At 37.2% G+C, this 20,301-nt stretch overlaps 2 protein-coding genes and 1 pseudogene across 3 annotated transcripts in view; 2 read left to right on the forward strand and 1 right to left on the reverse strand.

Annotated features, from left to right (window-relative positions):
* Window positions 1-20,301, forward strand: part of LOC146472607 (uncharacterized) — a 104,875-nt pseudogene that overhangs the window by 39,529 nt on the left and 45,045 nt on the right. The gene's annotated exons all lie outside the window — the stretch shown is intronic.
* Window positions 2,175-11,943, forward strand: LOC146472609 (uncharacterized). Its single transcript, XM_085119381.1, has 8 exons — window positions 2,175-2,405; window positions 5,308-5,403; window positions 6,216-6,379; window positions 7,236-7,533; window positions 8,359-8,508; window positions 8,785-9,006; window positions 9,705-9,929; window positions 10,278-11,943. The coding sequence occupies exons 2-8, from the start codon at window positions 5,320-5,322 to the stop codon at window positions 10,329-10,331; spliced, it is 1,197 nt and encodes a 398-aa protein (XP_084975507.1). The 5' UTR covers window positions 2,175-2,405; window positions 5,308-5,319; the 3' UTR covers window positions 10,332-11,943.
* Window positions 13,232-20,298, reverse strand: LOC146472610 (histone RNA hairpin-binding protein-like). The gene is made up of 6 exons (XM_085119350.1): window positions 19,981-20,298; window positions 19,346-19,555; window positions 19,138-19,230; window positions 17,467-17,625; window positions 16,685-16,843; window positions 13,232-15,250 (listed from the first exon to the last, which is right to left on the reverse strand). The coding sequence occupies exons 1-6, from the start codon at window positions 20,136-20,138 to the stop codon at window positions 15,091-15,093; spliced, it is 939 nt and encodes a 312-aa protein (XP_084975476.1). The 5' UTR covers window positions 20,139-20,298; the 3' UTR covers window positions 13,232-15,090.

The raw sequence follows: 20,301 nt of genomic DNA on the forward strand, positions 1-20,301 counted from the left end.
GATTACCTACGTTGAAATTAAAAACTGCGAATGTTACACGGTCAATATGAAACTGTCTATGCGAACGCTTAGTTTTAACTTAGTATAATTACAATTTGAAAATTAGAACATATAAATTTCTCTAACTTATTTACAAATATACAAATTTGTACAAAATCTACAAATTTGCCCTAAATGTCGTTTTCTTATATATACACTAGAAATCGCGTTTACTTTTTACTTTCACTTACACCAAAGTTCCTTGTCGAGTAAGCTTATTATGACTCGACTCTGAGCAACATACGAAGATGCTGAGACATCGCAGCTACGTCCATGTCGAAACGATGGATAGGAGAACTAATCCAGTGCGATGGTGGTTTAGGTAAAACGCTCGGAGGAGGTGGACTGCTAAATTTTGCTCCTGCGTACGGAATGTTTGCTGCCGCGTCGTTTCTGTGCTGGTCGCTTCTTCTTCGTCGACGTGGGATGTCGACTGGAGTCGAAAGTCCCGAGTCCAACGCTGTCGTTGAAGACTCCTGGTGGACAGTTTTAGCTTTTATAGAGCGATCATTCCGAAACCTAGGACTCTTCTTCGCTTTATTTTTGTGGTGAATGCCATCCTTATTCGAAATTCTATGACTCTGCGCCACTTGAGCTCCGAACGTCATCGTCAACACTTGTTTCTTCTTCGATTGATGAAACGTCGATTTTCCTCAGTTCTTTTAATACTCTCTTCACTCCCTATCGAAATTCCTATCCAACTCTAACAAGATCTTCTTCGATCTGCTCAAAAACAGCGAAAAGGAAGCGTAAAAGCTTTTCCTTCCGCGAATCTTTCTCTTCAAGGCAATTGCCAACTTTCCCAAATGACTTCGTCCAAAATTTTCTTGCCTAATGATTTCAAGAAGAGCCAATCAAAACTCGACCTGACGTAAGAAACGCCATAGCAACAGCCAATCAGCGCCCAGCTTCACCCACACCCTAATCATGTGATAAGGCATGACGTCACGTCATAAATATGGAAATCCAATACAGTTTTCTAATTTTAGCTACAGAGTGGCTTTATTGTTTGTCCTTTCGATTTGTTTCATCAACCCGAAATTTCTTGCTGAATCTCGCCCAAACAATCAGAAAGTAAAACGAAAATGGACAAAAACCGTTTAATACTTCTTTGAAGGGAGAGATATTGCAGAGGAATTGATTTTTGAAAGCGAATATTAAGAGCGGATGTGTCGATGCTAATGTCGTTTTCGCTTTATTTGTTTCAGCTGAGTTCCTTCTGAAAGGTTAAACAAAATTTCTTCGATAAACCTCGGCTGTGATTTCAAAACCTACAAAATCTTAGACATATATGTATAAATCATCTTTTTGTGTTCACAAATCAGCCGCATTCCTCGGTGTATTTTGAGTTTTGGAAAAGAATCGGAGACAGGCAGATGTCACGAACCAATGAAATTCCTTTTTGGATAACAAAGGTCTTTTCTGAAGTGCGAAAACAACTCTAATCTCATTTCATGCCTCGATCTTTGCATTATTCATTACCTTTCACCCTCGGTCTAAATCGTGATTATTGCCTTCTAGAATATTCTACAAGCTTCGAGAAATCTTTCTTGCTGGATTCTCTCTTACTGTTTTAGAACTCTCCCGATTCCCATTACATCACGGGTGAGACCTTAGCTATTTTCAAATCGAAACCAGAGCTGTTTCTTTCTGAAAAGATTTCGTACGCCCCCTTAACCGGAAGTGCGCCAGAAAGAAGCCTTTCCTACTAATCCTAGATGTGAAATATAAGGCAACTAGCTATATTGCTTTTCTCCTCGAAGTTCATCCTAATATTAAGTCCAAATTCAACCTGAACGTGTTTCAAAACCGCCTTCTAAGTACATGAGAAACAAATGCATAGTGGGTTCCTTTACTCTGGACGAATGTTGGATTAGAAGGTGACATACAGAAAAAAATTACGATAACTTGAAGTACATCAGTTTTGCCAGTTCGCTAAATGTTTGCCAAAATGATAAATCATCTTACACGAATAAAAATCATTTTAATTCAAGGATACTAATCACGACTAGCGCGTGAATGAATGTATGTGACCCAAAGCACAATATCGTCAGAGGAATTGGAAGTGATTATGGGATTCGGTGGGTTGGGGCTTCGAGATCTGTCAAATGACGTCACAATATGATGTCAAATGTCAACAAAAGACCAGGGGAGGTTTTCCATTGATCGATTTCACAAAGAACCGCAAACCCATGTGCAAAGGAGTTCATTCTCATATATACATTCATTTTCTCTCTATTCCCAATCGATCGGAAACTTTTCAGCGCTTGGCGTTTAAGAAGACCCAGTTGTTTTTACCGCTAGCAGTGGAATCAATCAGCCGTTGCCTGCCAACCGGAGACTGAACCAGGAGAGCAAACATTTAGGTAAGTAACATAGGCGGTTTATGTTTAGGATCCTTTTGGTATGAGCCATATGTTGTTCTGTTGTTATTGCTTTCAAAAGCGGAGCAGTAGAATGTCATCTCCATAAATTACATAAATCTTGTCGAGATCACCTGGAAAAATGTGAAATGGTCAGTAGACAAAATTCAAAATTTCCTTGCCTCGCTATCTCTTCATTTTTTACTTGCTCGATCGGAGCGTGCGATCGATCCATGGACGGAAATGTTTTTGTTTTCTGAAATTCGTTCACATGCGAAAAGTTCGATCTGGTTCCAAACAGCTGAGCAATAATATGAGAATTTCTAAAGATTCCGGAGCAGTTTGAACAGCGAGAAACAAAACTAATCAGGTGATAAAAAAGGGTAAAGATTTTTCAGCGGGGCCAAGAAAGAGCGTCCAGGCTAGATACCATTGCCCTGATTCCTCCGAACAACAAAATTGGCCCTGTATTGAGAGGTGGGTCTGCTTCTAAAAGTATAAATTGACTAGACTGTAGGTCAGGAGAAAATATTTCGTGCTTGTTAATTTCAGGTGGTAGAACATGTCTTGTACGTTTCGTCGATGTAAATTTCACCACGTTTGTTTCAGAGGTTTATCACGAGTTTATTTCCTACACCAGGGAGAATATTGAATCCATTTAGAGCTTCAAGTTGGCGGGTTTATAAAAGAATTTCGATCTCGGACTAGTTCACGTTCCATGGGCAGAGCCTACTGTTATCGACCGTGGAAGTAATCGCTTTCAATGTATCACAGTTTCGCTACAAATATCTGTATCTCTACAAAAAGGCATAGCAGTCAAGTTTGCATCGAAGATACACCGATGTAAATACCGCGAGTGTGAGCGCGTAAAGGCAAGGTCGGGTTACTACAGGCAAGAAAACCTTTCTAGCGACTCATGCTTTAGTCATTTTTAAGCGCGTACTTTTGTCGGTAGGACAATCGATTTACCAAGAATTTCAACCGCCGGAGAATGAACTCCAACTTTTGAATTAAGTTTCCAATACTGACAATACTGTACTTTGGTACCGAAACATGGCAAGTTTTCACAATTTTGTTGAGCCAAGGTGAAGTGGGAGTATTGTAAAACAACTTTACGGCTAATCGATTTGACATTATACAGAGGATAGGACTTTAGAGATTGATAGAACTACCGAAAGGCCAAGTTGCAAATTTTAATCGGCAGTTTTTCTCAGTTCCACCGAGGAAAACCATATGCAAATTTGCTGTGGCATTTACGAGTTCAGCTGGGTAGATATACCGTGCTCTGTCATTTTTCTTGTCCTCTATATGTCAATCGTTTGAAAAATGGTATTCCTCTACAACGAAATGGTGTGCTAGAAATAAAATCAAGCGCTTTTGGATTTGTCTAAGGAGGTTCGCGGCGAAGAGTTCTTTGCGGGGAGCGCTTCTTTCATGCATAAATTAGAAGTCAAAAGGAATTGTTTGAGATTCGATTGAGATGACGTTGTGTTTCAATCATTTTACTCTGACAATATTGCTTCGTTAAGGAGTTTCGCGTGAATTTTAAGTTAAGAAACTGAACTTTCTGGTCCTTCTGTTTGGCTTAGAACGACCGCGCATTTGAATCCTTGATCAAAGGTTCGAATCAAAATTGTGCGGACACGCGTCTGTCACGCCTGATCGCAACATTGGTAAAGTAGCGGCAAAATCAAAAGGAGAAACTACTCCCTCCTCAAAGTGGACACGGGGCGGTAATATCCTATCGAAAAGGCCGTTTAGCATTTTTAACTATAAAGGCAATTTAGAACACTGATTAGCAGAAAGGACTCTGCCAGTAACACAAGTATAAATCATTCCTGTAGTTTGTCAGGGATAGAAAAGGTGACCATAAATTTTTAGGCCCAGATTCTTCTAGTTTGTGGTTTTAGTATTCACCTATCAGGTTTCGGTTCTCTGTCTGCGGTTCTTCTAAAGCTCAGGGGTTTGCTGCCCTTTCCACTTTCCCTCGGCTGAGCTCACGTATGTGGATAACATAATATTGTGAACCTGTAAAGAATCCTTTTTATTCTGAAGTATCTTTATAAATTTTACTTATTGTGTTCATGGTGCAGAAGGGAAGAGGATTCCAATGGCTTAACCAAACGAAGACACTGTTTGTTTTTGTCTTGGTTCTCTATTTTTCTTCTACGATTCGAAAAAAAAGTGATTTATTTATAATCTTAAAATTCCAATCAGTTCAACAGATTCACTTTATTATCAAATCAAATCATTTTTGACACAATTCTTGCAACCATGAAATAAGTTGTTACAGTGTACATTGAAGTGTTTTTAACACCAATTTTATATAAGTCCAGTCAGGCTTGAAAAATACCAGTGATGGTATAATTTTGAGACGCCCTGTGTAAGCCAATGTTAAAAGCAAATAATTGTGCCTTTGGAATATTCTTAAGTTAATTTGCACTTGGAATTAGACGGGATTAGGGTAGTTTTCTTCTTTCTATTAAAATACACCAAGATTGGCAGTGGAAACCATTGGTTGGGTTAAACTTGGCTGATGTTATCCATGTACATGTGCTGTGGTTAATAAATCTGATGTTAAAAACAGTTTATAGTAAAGGCTTAGTATGCTGTAGATTACCATTATCTTGAACATTTCATGGTAACAAAACTGTGTGAAAAATATAGATAAAAGCAGAACAGTCAATGATAAATCCCAGTACAGTGACCTGCAAGCTAAGGGGAAATATTTGAGAGCGTGAGAAGCTTATGCTCTGAGATATGACAGGAATCTGCGATGTCTGCAATGATTCGTTTCTGTCTTTTCTAGATGGAAAAGCCAAACTGTCTTGTGGTAGACACCTTTTGTAATACAAAAATGTCATAGACACATCTAAAGTGAATTTTGTTTTGCAATTTGTTCCAGGTTTGGTATGAGATGGCCAGAGAGTTAATACCCAGCTTGCCTTCATTTCCCACACTAGAGCATCCTTCCATTCCTAGCTGTAATACTTTTGTCAAGGTGATCTTAATTTATTACTTTTTAAATATTTAACCTTCCTTCAGTTGGAGGTTAGTCTTGTCACCACCTAAAATCAGAATCCCAGATGGTAAAACATGCCACATATAAGAGATAACAGTTTGGGGTTTTTGCTAACAGAGGTCATAGTTTACTCCCAAAAGGATGTGGCAATTTTGTACCATTACAGCAAAATTTGAAAACACTTGTTTTCTTTTGATAGCAAGTAGTAAGCCTATGTTTCAGTATGCTGTACAGTACGTAGAATGTTTATATTTTTGCGTGTCGAAAAATGGTGTAAGTGACAATTTAGCCGAAGATCCAGACTTGACCAAATTTGCGGTTTGTTGGCCGACAGACTGGTTATTATGTTAAAATTGTAATTCCATATTTATTATGTGACCTTTAGCCTTGAATATCATGAATTAGCCTATTTTGATTTATGGTTAATTTGGTAGAAAAAGAAGTCATTCATGTGTCACTTCAGTTTGTAGGCAAAATTTATGAGTTATTTATTATATTCAAGCCAAAATACTGCATGGACCTACATGACATGATAACCTGTTTGGGGCATATAATTCATGGTAAGGTAAGGGTGACTATATGAAGGCTTAGGGTTATGTGGGTGACCATATGTTTCCTTAACATGAACTTCTTGCCACAGATAGGTAAATCACAAAAAAATGCCCTTCTGGGGAGTCAGCCTGATTACAATGTAAAACTCCCTTTTTTACCACAAGCCACTGCATAGATACTTATATGTTTCTAAAGTGAAACCACGAAGGCTAATATGGTGGCATTTTTTTTATCTTTAGAGTGATATCAAGCCAAGTTGTCATCCTCAAGTGATTGACCTAACAAGCGAAGGCTCATCAACTACCATGCCCCATCAGCCTTTGAGGCACATGCCTCCTTACCCACCCCACCCTCACCATTCCTCAGCATTTCACAGGGTTAACCATCCACCTGACACTCACGGGTGAGTTTATTTATTTCTTGAAGTAAATTTTATACAGTCGAACCATGATGTGCAACCACCTCCTGTAAGCGACCTCTTAATCTTGGCATTTTGGGTGGTCGGTTATGTGAGGTTTGACTGTATTCAGTTTGTTTGGGACATTCTGATAGTCGAATTGTGATCTTTTGCATGTGCTATTGATCATTGAACTACAAGGACACTTGTGGCAAACTGGGCCATTCAGTAGTTTTGCTTGGGACATACTTGAGCCTTAGCCTGGGGTACTTTGCAAAAGACTAGAATCAATAAAGCTTGATGCTCCTCATAGGGTTCAAGGGATAATTAATGATGATGGTGATATGTTAGCGAGGGTATTCCTGGACTCTAATGTGGTCAAATTTTTGATGGTATTTGGGACTAGCTATTTATTTGTTCTTATAGATCGTTCTATAACTGTTTGTTGTTTTGGAGACATTTAAGGAACATTTGGAATTCCAGCAAATTTTACAAAATTGATCAGATATTAAACTGAAATTTATTAGTTGGCTCTAAGATTCTGGACACGGTTAAAATGTCAAAAATCGATGTTTTCAATGCATATGCATTCTTGTTTTGTTAGCTTGTTAAGAATATGGGATGAAAAATAAAAATAAAAAGTGCATGAGCCCTCAGCTTGTTTTGTTCAACATTGGGCTTTTTAGAGAGATGGGAGGGGAAGAACACAAGACATTAGGAAGATCTTATGCAGAGATTTTCATTTTAAGAAAAAGTATGGGGCTTTTAATAAGTTTTACTTTTTATAGAATTATTAGCCTTAAAAAGTATTAATTGTAATTGAGATAGATCCATCTGAAAACACCATCTTTTGCCATTTCAGAAATTCATCAAATCATAGTTGTCCATTTCTACAACAAAGACAGCAACAGCATCACCACTCGCCGCCGCACAATAGACTTTATCACCCTCCAACAAATAGTAATGTCTGTCCCCTCAGCATGGGGTCAACAGTACCTCTTCAACATCACCCACCCCACCCTGGACCTCCTGTTATCATTGATGTGGATCAAATACCAGATCATGTTAGGGCCGTGCCAGTGACAAGCCTTCCAAACTCATTATTGGTTGCTAGTGTGCCAGTCGCAGCGCCAACGTATATTCAACCACATCAACCTCCAGTAAGTGGTGTTTTGAATCTTGAGACTGTAATGTGGGACCATTACAGAAACAGGAATATGAGACGTACAGTTGAGCTAAGAAAACTAGGACCACCTTTAACCCTTTTACAGTGATCAGTATCAAATTTCTCCTTGTAATATCAATGCTTATTCAACCCCTGAGGTCATGAGAATTAAGGATATGATCACCCAAGGTGAATTTTCTTGCTTTTTCAATAACTTCTCTCCAGTACTTTTATAAGAAATGTATGGGTTCAAGATAGGATAATTTATTCTTTGATATTAGAGGTTAAAGGGTCTGAACCATTATTTTAATGATTCCATTGCTACAAATGTTTTTGGCTATTCAAAGTTACACTAATACGTGACACTGCCCCTTTAGCAAGTAAACTTTTTGGATAGCTAGTCTAAGCAGTGGCAGACTGGCTCGATGTGTTTGAATTACTCTGACAACTTATTCAACTGTCAGAGAATCAAAACTTAAGGTGTCTTAAAATTGCTGTCATTCTCAGAAAACAATAATTGGTTATCTTGTTGAAGCCAGACCTATCCCCTAAAATCACTGGTGAATTAGTTCTCAAATAATGGCATTTAAATTTCTGTAAGATAACATATAAAGGATGTATTTTGAAACCAAAATGTGGGTTTGACAGTAACCTATTTGTTTTGTTTGGTTTCAAGTTTGTATTTCAAGAAAGCTTGAAATACAAACTTGCAATAAAGAGAGTTGTCTGAGTTAGTCAACTTGGAACTTTTTAACTTATTGTCACCATGGTGCAAATTATTTGAATGTGTAAAAATTCATTTTTCTTTTCATTTCTTCAGATGGATGTTGACCCCAGAGGGAACAATGGAGTCAGTACTCACCATCATCATCATTATCACCACCACCACCATCATCATCATCATCATTTTGTGCAGCCGCCATATCAAGTACCACAGGCATACCATCCATACCCTACACCTGGCAACATGGTAAGAAAAATCTCATCTCTGTGGGATTTTGGCCAACAACCCTGTTTGAATTTATCGGATTATGACAGCGAATATGTCTCACAAAAAGTTATTGGCATGAGATTATTTTCGGAAAATGTAGAGGGCAGATTCAGGCGATAATGGCTTTAAAAGAATTTGTGTAAATTTGCTGCAAAATTACAAGTAGCATGAGTTTTCTAGTGGCAGTTTGCAAAATGTTGCTGTCTTTAATACTGTTCTTATGAGTCTATCGACATTTTTTCCTATCTCTTCCAGCATTACAGACACTACAGAAGGTGGCATCAGAACAACACATCACATTCGGGTTGGTCATCACGGCGTTCTCATCCTGCACCCCCACCCCCACCCCCTCCCCCCATGCACCCTTACCCTGATCTGCTATATCATCTAATATCCGTGATGTCGATGCAGCCTGTCCCAACACAGCCGCCACCTCCTGCATGGGAGGAAGAACTTCACCCACGTGAAAACTATGAGGTATATATTTTCTCTTGTACTGATATTGTTAGCACAGGTCTATAATGCGCATCTGATTAACACTCTGGACATCCAACCTGAAAGTAAAATGGTCTTCCTGAAAAATAAAGGGCTTCCAAAATTTGATTTGAACTTCACTGGTCTTACAGACTTGTTTTTGAGAGGTATTCTACTTTCTACTTCTCAAGTCTTTAATTTGTGGGAAGTCTGTTTCAGAGTACTGTTCTAAACAAACACCTCTCAAAGACTCTCATTTCCTTGTTTTTATAAATGTTGAGGAACGTTAACCATCCACGGGGAGTATCAGTACTCCTGGTTCATCTTTTATCTTTGCCATGAAAACCAGGGCCCAGTTGTTCAAAGCCCGATTAAGCTAATCCCGGATTAACATGAACTTTGATGCAAGTTTAATTACTAATCAATAAAAATTCTCCCAAAAGATTGTTGTCCCTTACTTTTACTTTAGACTTTTCTTAACCTTTAGCTTGAAATTAGCCTTTTAAATCATTTTAAAATGAGCGAGATGAAAACCTCAATTAAGTTTTAATCGTGGATAATAGTTAATATTTGGCTTTCAAACGACTGGGCCCAGAGGTGAATGCACCTGGCTAAAATACTTGAGCTTAACAAGTTTCATTTATTTCTTGCTTTTGATTGTTTTCCAAGTTAACTAATCATGATCCTAAATCTCTTTACAGACCCTTTTAAATTTTGCGGAGCAGATGGGCGAGGCAAAGCCCAAAGGACTATCTCGTGTAGAAATCGATCAGCTTCGAACATACCGTGTTACAGCGGCATCAAAAGAAGAAAATGATGACAAGAGATGTGTGGTGTGTTTGGTGGATTTTGAAGAGAAACAGCTTGTAAGAGTTCTGCCGTGTCTTCACGAGTACCATTCAAGATGTATCGACAAATGGCTCAAGGTAAAAATTTAATGATCTTAGTTAAATTTTGAGTATCAAAAGGAAGACATGTCAATTAGAATTTCTTTTTTGCATGGTGACAACCAAGATATTTCATTGGAATGGGATTGATTTTCTACCTGTATTTTTTTGATAAACACACATTTGACTAAATAAAGATAATTAATAATAAGATTATCACGATTATTGTTAGTGTGCACTGACTGTGCGTGAAATCTGGATACTGCACCTGCATTAAATTTGTATTAGAAATTAAACAATAAATTAAAGTAAATTACAAGTTGATTGATTCATATATTAAGCTCTCTATAATTCCAAAATATACTGAAATCTTTTGTTTTTCTACAGTCCAACAGAACATGTCCCATATGTCGAGCAGAAGTTAATGTCAATACAGAATAAAAGACCAAGTGGATAAAAGGAAGCAAGGCTGGGTAAAGGAAAATACGGGAGAAATAGAAAATAAAGCCAGCGGAACAGAGTTTAAATTGTATGAATTAGAAGAACCTGCATTTACTTGTAAGCATCACACTTCTAAGGCAATTCCATATTACCAAGGAATCTTGGAATAAAATAATGTTCTGTCTAGGGGGCAAAAAAATCAAGTGCCTTCTTTGACCATTTGAAAGGACAGTGGGTAATATTGTAAGGATCAGTAAAATTCAACACAAATATGAGGAAGCAAAGTTAAGATTAATGAGTTCTAAACCAGTTAAGTTACCTATTTGTATTTCACATGTAGTAAAACAGTTTGTAAAGCATTAATTTACAGATAGTACATGTATTCTTGCCTTTCCTGGCACAATCTTTATTCATGAGTTTGAGCTAATTCTTGGTCATGAAGTGATCAAAAGTGTTAGCCATTAATGCTCTGGTGTGAGACAAAATTCCACATTTTCTACTTGCTTGCCAATATATTAACATATAGTTGAACCTCTTTGGAACAGTAAAACGTGCAATTCTGTAAGGATATACTTGTGGATCTGATCCTTTAAAGGGGAAGTATCATGGGGTTTTTGATATCATTTTGATATATTTGTTTTCGATACATTGTATTGTTTTGATATATTCATTGTTTATGATGAAATAAAACCTTCAATCAGCTGCCAAATAATGACGAGAGGAAAAAAATCAACTTTATTCTTGAAAGGAACAATTCATGATCTGTTCTAGTGCATTTTGGAAACAAAACTTGAAAAATATTAGCCTAACATTTTGCAAGTTTCAATCCATACTGGCCTACTGTCTCTGTCCAGAGGCACTTATCGACAGTTTTATTGCACTGGGGTGATAATTTGTAACAAACTTGATTATTTTCTTTGTTTCTGCTGACAGACAAACAATTCTGGGCTTTGAAATGACAGCAAATTTGCCTGATACTTCCCCTTCAAGTCAAATGTTTAAGCCACATTTAAATGGTTCAGTGTTTTATTGTTGGTGCAAAGGGTTTATGAATAGAAGTACTGGATGAAAGATTTGTCCACAGAACTGTGCTTAGCACCTCTTTTCATTTTATCAAACTGTTTCTATAAATGAAGTAATATCATCTACTGTGATAAATCAGGAGAAATGGAAAGTTATTTATTTTCCAGCTTTTCTCTAGCAAATATGCAATAAAATTAACTATAATAATCATACAGCCCTCATTACAATATTAAACTAGACTGCTTTGCGTTCCTTAAAATTTCCTACTGAAGCATTATCATGCGAGAGCAATTTGTAAATAATCTTGCTGTTGTTACTGCAGAACTGGGAAAGAAAAAATAATTTTTATAAAGCAACACTACATAATTATATATAGTCTGCTGTTTTGTACAAAAAAGGATGTAGTATTATTGTGCATTGAGGTTAATGGGTTTGTGATATGAAATAAAACATTGTTTTCCACAAGCTAGGGGTATAGTACAATACTCTAGTTTAATATCAATTATTGTTTAAATCCTTAGGACTATAAGAATGACAACCCATAACATCTCTGTACATGAAACAGCAAATAAAATAGCTTTTAAAATAATTGCATTGTTGTGTTATGTCTGAACCTTGTGTTATCTGCATGTTGTATTCACAGCTTCTTAAAAACTGGATCATTGCATAGTGCAATTCCAGGGATTTGATTGGCTTAGCGGCCATGGTATATGAGCCATTATATTACGCCTGAGAACAGGGACCATTAAATTGTCTTCTGGTTGTTCTTGCAAAGCGAAGTCAGCAACATCTAGCCATATTTCTTGATTGTTTTTAATAAAAACAATTATTCCACTCGCACTTGTTGGATGAGATAATTGAAGGGGTGCCTGGAAAAAAGCCCTAAGTGACTTCTGATAAACTGCTAGATTCTCCTTCCAAATTTGCTTGTTTTTGCTTGTGAAATAAAAGGAGAATTTGACCTTACATCAAAAGTCACTTAGGGCCTTCTTCCGCGTACCCCTTCAATTATGGCCAACTTTGCATTACACGCCACATTAGCTATCTATCATTTCATATTCAAAGCGCGCTGGTGGAATAATTGTTAATAATATTATAGTGTAAATATGTGTACCTGGTTCCGGTTGTTCAAAGAGTGGATAACTCTTTCCAGTGGATAAATTGTGATACAGTGGATAAAATGTACTCCAACCAATACATTTTATCCACTGGATAGTGACTTATCTACTGGATAAGGTCATCCACTGTTGGAGCAGCTGGGTCCAGGTCACTGAAATTATTCAGAATGAGAGCAATGCGATAGTTCTCAACATGAGTTTTTTTCAGATGGCACACAGCTCTTTAGAATCTTGTTGGACCTGTGTATCGTGTATCTCTATTGATTCACAGCTGGAGTCCACTGTTTCTTCGTCTCTCTGCTATTGTTTTTCCATGGTGGCCCCATTTTTATTAGAATTAGGAGAATTAAAGACTGCAGACAAGTGACCTTTTCTGACATTGAATGAATGATTAAAACATCATTAAGAATGCGAAATATGTTGTCACAAAATGTTTGTCAGCCAGCACTCAACATGCAGTCTTTACAGGTCAATTTAATGGCTGATTTGTATTTTGTTTTTTTAGAAAGTGATGCCTCGGGTTTCTGCACTAAATTTACTAGGCAAGTAAGGTTGCTTCTTCCCACTGGATGCAATTCTAGTCCATTATCCATTTATACACAATGAAAGGGTGAAAGGATCAGATCTTATTATGTAGAGTGGAAGACAGCATAATGTCAACCTGTAACATCTTTTTTACACCAACCAATTTGTTAAGACAAAAAGAGAACCCTTGCCACCAGCCATTTACTAAAGCCACACACACAAAAACCAAGTAAATTGATGCAGAACAACTTTAATTTCAAATATTTATATCTGAGAATGTGTAAGATGTACATGTTTAAAATCAAGCATTCTAGTTTAAAGTTAACTCAATTCGTTTTATGTTACCTAAAATGCCAACTATTACTTGCTAAAACTACACTTCCAAAATGATGTCTTCAATTAAATAATGTGTGTAAATTATTTTCCTTGGAGAAAAAGGGTTCAAAATAGGGGCTTTGCTTCTATTTGCAGAAGCTTCATCCTGCTGATGAAGTTTCAGCAATAGAAGCAAAAGCTCTGAATTTAAAACCTTTTTCTCCAAAGAAACGAATTTACACCCCAGGGGATAAGAATGAATTTTGCCACTAAATTCAATAAAATAGTTCACTGAAATTCATACCCTCTCTGCAACACAACAATACACCAAATATGGTCCTAAAAGCTGTAAGATGTGAATTTAAAAAGGCAATGCTCCAGGTTACTCTTACAGGAATGCTCAGGTTAATTAAAAACCTCTTGTCAACTGATGGAAGCCTAATAGTAGTATTCATTTCACGAATAACATTGACGATGGGAGTTACTTTGCAAAACTAAATTTTCATGAATAATTTTGGGGAATTTTACGAGTGTTATTATTCCAAAAAAAACAGTGACATATCAACAATGTCTTAAATAGAAGTATTCCTTCCATGCACTACTCAATGTTGTTACTATACAACATTTGGCCATTTTATTTTATGTGTAACAGACAAGTCAAGTAATAGACTCTTCCCAGCTGGTTTCATATGGCTGAATTATCACTAGAGATTGTTATATTACAGGCTTATATAAACAGAAAGAGGATAACAAGATTACCAAACTTCCCTCAATTCAGATCTTAGATGTTTGAGAGTGGGTTTTCATGATGGTCTGACTTTTGTTTATGAAAAATTGAAGAATACAAATGAAGAAGGTTGTTGCAGAGCAGGGTGTTTTTTCCATACAAAGCCTTCTATGGAAAATTGTGGTTAAGCCACCCTCCTCATCCTCAGGTGGCTTGGATTCTTTTCAAGGTTTGTAAAACAAAAACCCGGTAATATGAAACAACATCAGGGATTTTTCCTGGCTATTATGAGTGGGAATCCAGGCTACATGTAGTTGACACTACTTGAGGAAAAGAATCTCTGGTTCCTTTTTTTTTTTTTTTTTTCACTTTCCCACCCTTTTCAAACAGTTTGAAGGAAAAACGGACAGAACTTTACATTGGCATGCTTGAAAAATCCTTACGGTGAGATTAAAATAATGATGTTTTGTTTCTATCTAACATATTATTATCAACCCATTGCATTTATTTGTGATGAGTTTTTTTAGAACCTAAGGTAATTAAAATGAGATTCATGGTTTGAAATAAGCCCCCTTTTCTAATAACCCTTTTCTTCTTTCTGAGACCTGAAATCCAATAAGGAGGTTTACAAGAGCATTGGTTTACAGTATTGTTTTGGAAAAGTTATGTTCCAAATGGTGTCATTTTGTCAAACTTTCTCAATTGCAGACATTTTTTTCAAGCCTTTGTGGAATGCAACATGAAGCTTTCTTGTATGTCAGCACCATTAGTCAATAATTAAAAAAAATATTTTGAAATGTGAGCATAAGCTTTACCCTACAGTCAAAGCTGGAGACTATCATCATAAAAGTATTATGAGAATAATAATACTATTGTTGTTACAGTACAACAATATTAAAACATCAAGTGTTGTCAAAAGAGATCAAACAAATTCTTTCAGCCAATTTTTGGCAATTTTAAAGTGTTCAGGAAAAGATGTCAATATTATTCTCTTTCATATAAACTCTACAAATAATCTACACTTCATTGTTAAGATTACCAGTGAATGTAGCTAAAGAGGTAACCCATCATTCATCAAACAGGCATCAATGTCAAAGTCTCCAAACAGGTCATCAATACTGCTTGGGGTGGATGTTGACATCATGTCATCATCAGCATCACAGTTACTGTCCACTTCCATCTTAATTTCGCTTGACAATGACTGCATGCTGCTGTTAGTTAAAAACGTACATACATTAGTCAGATCAGAATTACCCTATAAAAATGTAAATTCTTTGAATGGTGGAGTTATCAAGTTCCTTGTTACTTTGTGCAAGCGCTTGTGCCTCAGTATCTGGTTTGACATGTTTCTTACACTTGATTTTGAAACAAAAGCCACTAAAGGCACTACAAAGCCTCTAAAAACATCGTCCTTATCCACCTAACTCCACATTATGCAACAGAGGTATGGTATCGTAGTAGTTAGATCACTGGACATCAGAACTGAAATTCAGTTGTTCGTTCAAGGCCGAGAGTCTTTCATTCTGTTCTTTGCTTGGACAAGAAATTTTGCTTCATGTTGTCTGTTATTTTTTTTCAAATACTTAGGTACCAGCAACATACTACTGGGGAAACCCTGCAATGGATTAACAGCCCATCCAGGGGGGGAGGGGGGGGGGGGGGGGGGAGTAATAAGTTTGTGAAAGGTAACCAGCTGGCAATTAAACATTAATCAAACAGCTATTGTGACCTATACAGCACTTCTCAGACTGCCTGGCAATCCTGTGCACGAATAGCACTTCTTTGTTTAGGCAGCCAGTTACAATCAAATGGCAGTTATTTACTTTAGCATTTTTTTGAAAACCCTGGGAGAAGTACTGTTCCCATTTGCTTCATGCTACAGAAACGGCTTGAATTCTGCCTGTTCAGTCCACATGGGGCTTGTGTACGCCTACGTCTTCACAGTGAAAATTTCATTGACAAACACTGCAGGCGCAGATCCAGACCAGTTTCCACCGTTTTCCACAAAATGGTGGGATTTCAGACCAGTTTCCACCGTTTTCCACAAAGATAATAGACCCTTCCCCAAAATGGTGGCCGAAAATTCAACTAAGTTAAAATTAAAAACATATACCAGCACTATAAAGAGCACTTTTACTTTAGTAACCCTGTTAAGTTTCAGCATATCAGGTGTAATATCAGTTGAGAAAATGTAAGTTGGAAAAAAGAAAAATTTGCAGACGTACCCCCAGTCATACAAACGTTTATAAATTTGCCAAATTTCATCTTACATTTCCTAAGCTGATATAACACCTAATATGTTGAAACTTTGCAAGGTTACTAAAGTAAAGGTGCTCTTTCCAGTACTGGTATCAGTTTTTTACACTCAGTTCAATTTTAACTCATTCACATCTGTTGTCGCCATTTTGGAGAAGGGTCTATTCCTGTTGAGCGTCTTGAAAACCCAGGAAATGGCCCTTTCTGGAGTAAAAATAATTAAAAAATAAAATTCCCTGGGTGCTCTCATGATTGTTGGAAAATGGTCACATTTTTTCCTGGATCTGTGCCTGCACTCTACTGCAGTCTACCATAAACCTGCATCTTTCTTGTCATCAATATAACATGCATGCTGATTAACTTTTCAAGTGCACTGTAATATTTAATACCTCTGTGATGAAGCAGAGAACAGATCTTCCTGCCCTTCAGATGGTGGGTCCCAAACATGGAGTTTACGTCGCCAAATTCTGATCTGTCCTACCCATGATCGTGTACTACAAGCTTGAAACTTGTTGGGAGTGTTTGGGTCATCCTTTGTACGGTCTTCCCTATCAGATAAAGTTTATCACTCATATTAATTTACAGTATTATGTAAGTGTTTTGCCAACAACCCTATGTGATTAAGTGAAGCTCTGATATCCTTGAGTCCAAGTATGTATCACTAAAATTTGTCCCTGTGTTTGAAATATGTTTTCTACTCTCAAAAAAAAAAAAAAAAAAAAACCTTTCCAATTTCCCCCCCCCAAAAAAAACCATCAAACTTGATGCAGTGTAATATACACGAAAGGAACAATAGAAGATACACTAGGCTGTAATGTACTTTAAAATTCCATTCTATGGTAATTGGTTAATAGTCCAAGGGAAGTTCAAAAGGACATTAGCTCAATTTAGCACTTTCATGTACACATAAAGGAAAATACACTTTACGCAACTGCTATGCAGCTTACACACTGTTGAAATACAACTTTTCTCAACACAGCATTGCTACACATTTTGCATGAAACTTATTGCCTAGTGTAGTATGCAACTGAGAATTCTACATTTTTTCTTTAGTGTAGTCTTTGCAAAATGGTAACCAATAATTTATCATTTTTGGAATGAATTCCTAAGAAAAAATGGGAAATGTCTGCAGCAGTTTGTGATGTTTTTAATATATTGAGATACACTGTACCTTTTCACTGCAGCTATATAACGTCCATATGCTAAAGTGTTCTTGCCGTAGCTGATTTGTTTCTGCCGTTTGTCAAGTTTGTGTTCATCTACTGTACAAGTTTTACGTTTTTGTGAGTTATCTTGCTGAGATTCTGAGAGCAGAAGACGTCTTTTGTATCTACAAGACAGAAAGTATGTTTGAATCAGTGCAAAGAGGACAATCTTTCATGGTACCAGTCGAAGTTTGCAAAGACAATAATTATTATTTTTATCTGAGTGCCATCAGCTAGATTTATTTTTGTGATCATGTCATGGTAGTGTACAACATTCTGCCCAGTGTGTGGTCCTTCTGAAAGCAAGAATGAGTTCTTAACAGCTTACTGGTCTTTCAAGGAACTCCTGATTGATGTTTGTCCGTTTCAGTAGAAAGTTTGCTTAGGATTTAAGTAGCATACCTCCAAAAGATGGAACAACAGACAGTTTTCAATGTGGTCAGATGTATGACTGGATAAGTACAAGAGAGATACAAGATTAAGAACAAAGATGGACGGGAAGTTAAATGGATAAAATGGAAATTATAGGGCAATGTTGCAAAACCATGTCTCCTGCACTTCGCTGTCATCATTTGGCACAGTTATGGTAAAAATGATTTAAACCTGAAAATGTATAAAAGCAAAAATGTTCTCTGCTTGTTAAAACTGTTTTAAACATGAACTTTTGGTTGGCAGTCTGAAACCTTTCTCAGAGTATGTAATGCTCATTGCTGGCAAACATTTTTGCTTTTACGTGTGGATGCAGTAGTCTCTTGCTACATTAAACACTCGTGGCTATCTTGGACGTCTCTCTGCCTCACAAAAAAGTTCTCTTCATCATACAGATTATTGTGATAGGCCTTTTCCGAGTTGCTTTGAACCTCATTACAAAGGCCAGACTAAGTGCAATTAATGCAAACAAAACTAATTTTCACTTGTCAAACTTTGCACTTAGCCTTACTTTAACAGCAACTTGGAAATGGCCTATTTACTACTTGCTATCTCAACTCCTGTTTTCTTGAACAAATTGTGTGTTTTCCTTAAGTTTGCACAAAGGCAGGAGTCTATTCCATTTTTATTCTGGAGAATTAGCAGGGATTTTTTATTCCTCGGTGTAACTGGCAACACAGTTTTGTAAACAAGCATCACAGTAACAATGCTGCCATTATGCTGTGAAGCTACACCTGCAAGGACAGCAGCCGTTCATAGAAACTGCAGAGTAAAGTAAGTGCCCTATCACTGCTGTCTTTTTAAAAAAAATTCAAACTCTTCATTGGCAATCTCCACTGGTCATAATATCTGGTTACCAGCTACCAATGACTTCAAGAAGCAACTATTGATGGTTTACATGTGACGTCATGGCGGCCATGTTGGTGTACAGGAACAATAAGATTTTTCTCCTCTGGGATCCCTGGGGGACTTAACTTCCATTTTTATGCAAACTATATCAACAAATTTTATTTTGTTTTGTACACCAACATGGCAGCAATGCAGACCACCTATTGTGATGGCTTGTAGTCTCCTCTGCCACTAAAGCTGTTCCAAGTGACAACACTGAAGTGATCCTAATTTTGAAGACGAGTACTGCATTCACCGCCTGAGATAAACACAACCCTGCATAACAGTATGGAGGCTAGGAATCGAACTGATTACTGTACCTGGGATTTGCCCTTTCTTTTTGCTGTGATCTTGCTTCTTCCTCCTCAACCATACTTCCCCAATCCTTGGTAGCTTCAGGAGTAATACTAATACTGTGTAGTCAAGCAAATGGTTTCGGTTATAATTTCAAGAATTAAATTGCAACATTGTGATCTAAAATGCTGTATGAAAAAGAGAAGCTGTACTAAATGAAATGCATAAGTTTACCTTGATATCCCAAGGGGAGGAAATTCTTTAGAGAAGTCCAGCTCATTTTCATGATGTTGTGTTGACTTGGTAAGTGGTAGCTTTCTGTTTTCACTCCATCTATTTCTGGTAGTTTGAGGAGTCTTGCTCTCTGAGATGTTCTCTTTGGGGTTACTTTTAGCAGATGGAAGAAGTGATATGCATTGATCTTCTGGGATTTGTCTTCTGTTCCTGACAAGACAAAGGGTTTTCCTTAAAACGCGCCGCATACGAGTTTCAACCGCGTGCATACTCCAACAAAGGATAGTTTGATTTCATATCGCTTGTAACACATATAAAGTCAAAATAAAAGACTTTTGGGTGTTTGTGATGTGATAGGAAACATAAGAACAAGAAATAAACCTTATCTTATCGACTATTTACAAATTTATTGACCCAGATCCGGACCGATCAGGACGTAATTCCAAAACCCGAGCGGTAAACAGTTCACTGTACTAATGGCGGGAAATCGACCCTACTTCTTGCCTACCATCGGGCACTTAATTGTGCTTGATTGCTTTATTTTACTCAAAAGAGCTTCTATAAAAACTTCCTCTGTATATTTCGAGATCCTAGAAATGAAAAACAGCTGAATAAAGCAGCAGTAAACTTCCTACCTTCGATCACGACAATCAGTATTCCTTGGATCTCTCCTCGATCTTCGCTGGGAATAATCTGACCTGTTTTCGTTCGAATCCCTTGAACTACGTTGCCTTTCGCCGCTATATATACGTGACTGTTTGTATTTATCTAATGATGAAGGTCTTATGTCCATAATTGCAGGAAAAGACAAGCAAATTCACAGAAAAACAGAGTATTGAAGCCGGACGAAGATAACACAGTTGCGTTACGATTGCGCGCTTTGAGAAATGAATTTCGCGCCAACAGTAATGAAGAAGCTTCCTTTACCATATTTGGCAGCACTTACCAAATTTGGA

Source organism: Pavona decussata, unplaced genomic scaffold, assembly GCF_977016875.1.
Source record: "Pavona decussata unplaced genomic scaffold, jaPavDecu1.1 SCAFFOLD_98, whole genome shotgun sequence".
In the NCBI taxonomy this organism is placed as follows: domain Eukaryota; kingdom Metazoa; phylum Cnidaria; class Anthozoa; order Scleractinia; family Agariciidae; genus Pavona; species Pavona decussata.

Excerpts from the sequence above, each read along its gene's own strand:
- LOC146472610 (XM_085119350.1), bottom strand. The coding sequence starts at position 20,138 with ATGGACATAAGACCTTCATCATTAGATAAATACAAACAGTCACGTATA. Across the intron at positions 16,844-17,466 it reads TATATAGCTGCAGTGAAAAG|GGAAGACCGTACAAAGGATG; the intron begins GTACAGTGTATC and ends TTTATCTGATAG. Across the intron at positions 15,251-16,684 it reads TTCTCTGCTTCATCACAGAG|CAGCATGCAGTCATTGTCAA; the intron begins GTATTAAATATT and ends TTTAACTAACAG.
- LOC146472609 (XM_085119381.1), top strand. The coding sequence starts at position 5,320 with ATGGCCAGAGAGTTAATACCCAGCTTGCCTTCATTTCCCACACTAGAG. Across the intron at positions 7,534-8,358 it reads TTCAACCACATCAACCTCCA|ATGGATGTTGACCCCAGAGG; the intron begins GTAAGTGGTGTT and ends TCATTTCTTCAG. Across the intron at positions 9,007-9,704 it reads ACCCACGTGAAAACTATGAG|ACCCTTTTAAATTTTGCGGA; the intron begins GTATATATTTTC and ends ATCTCTTTACAG.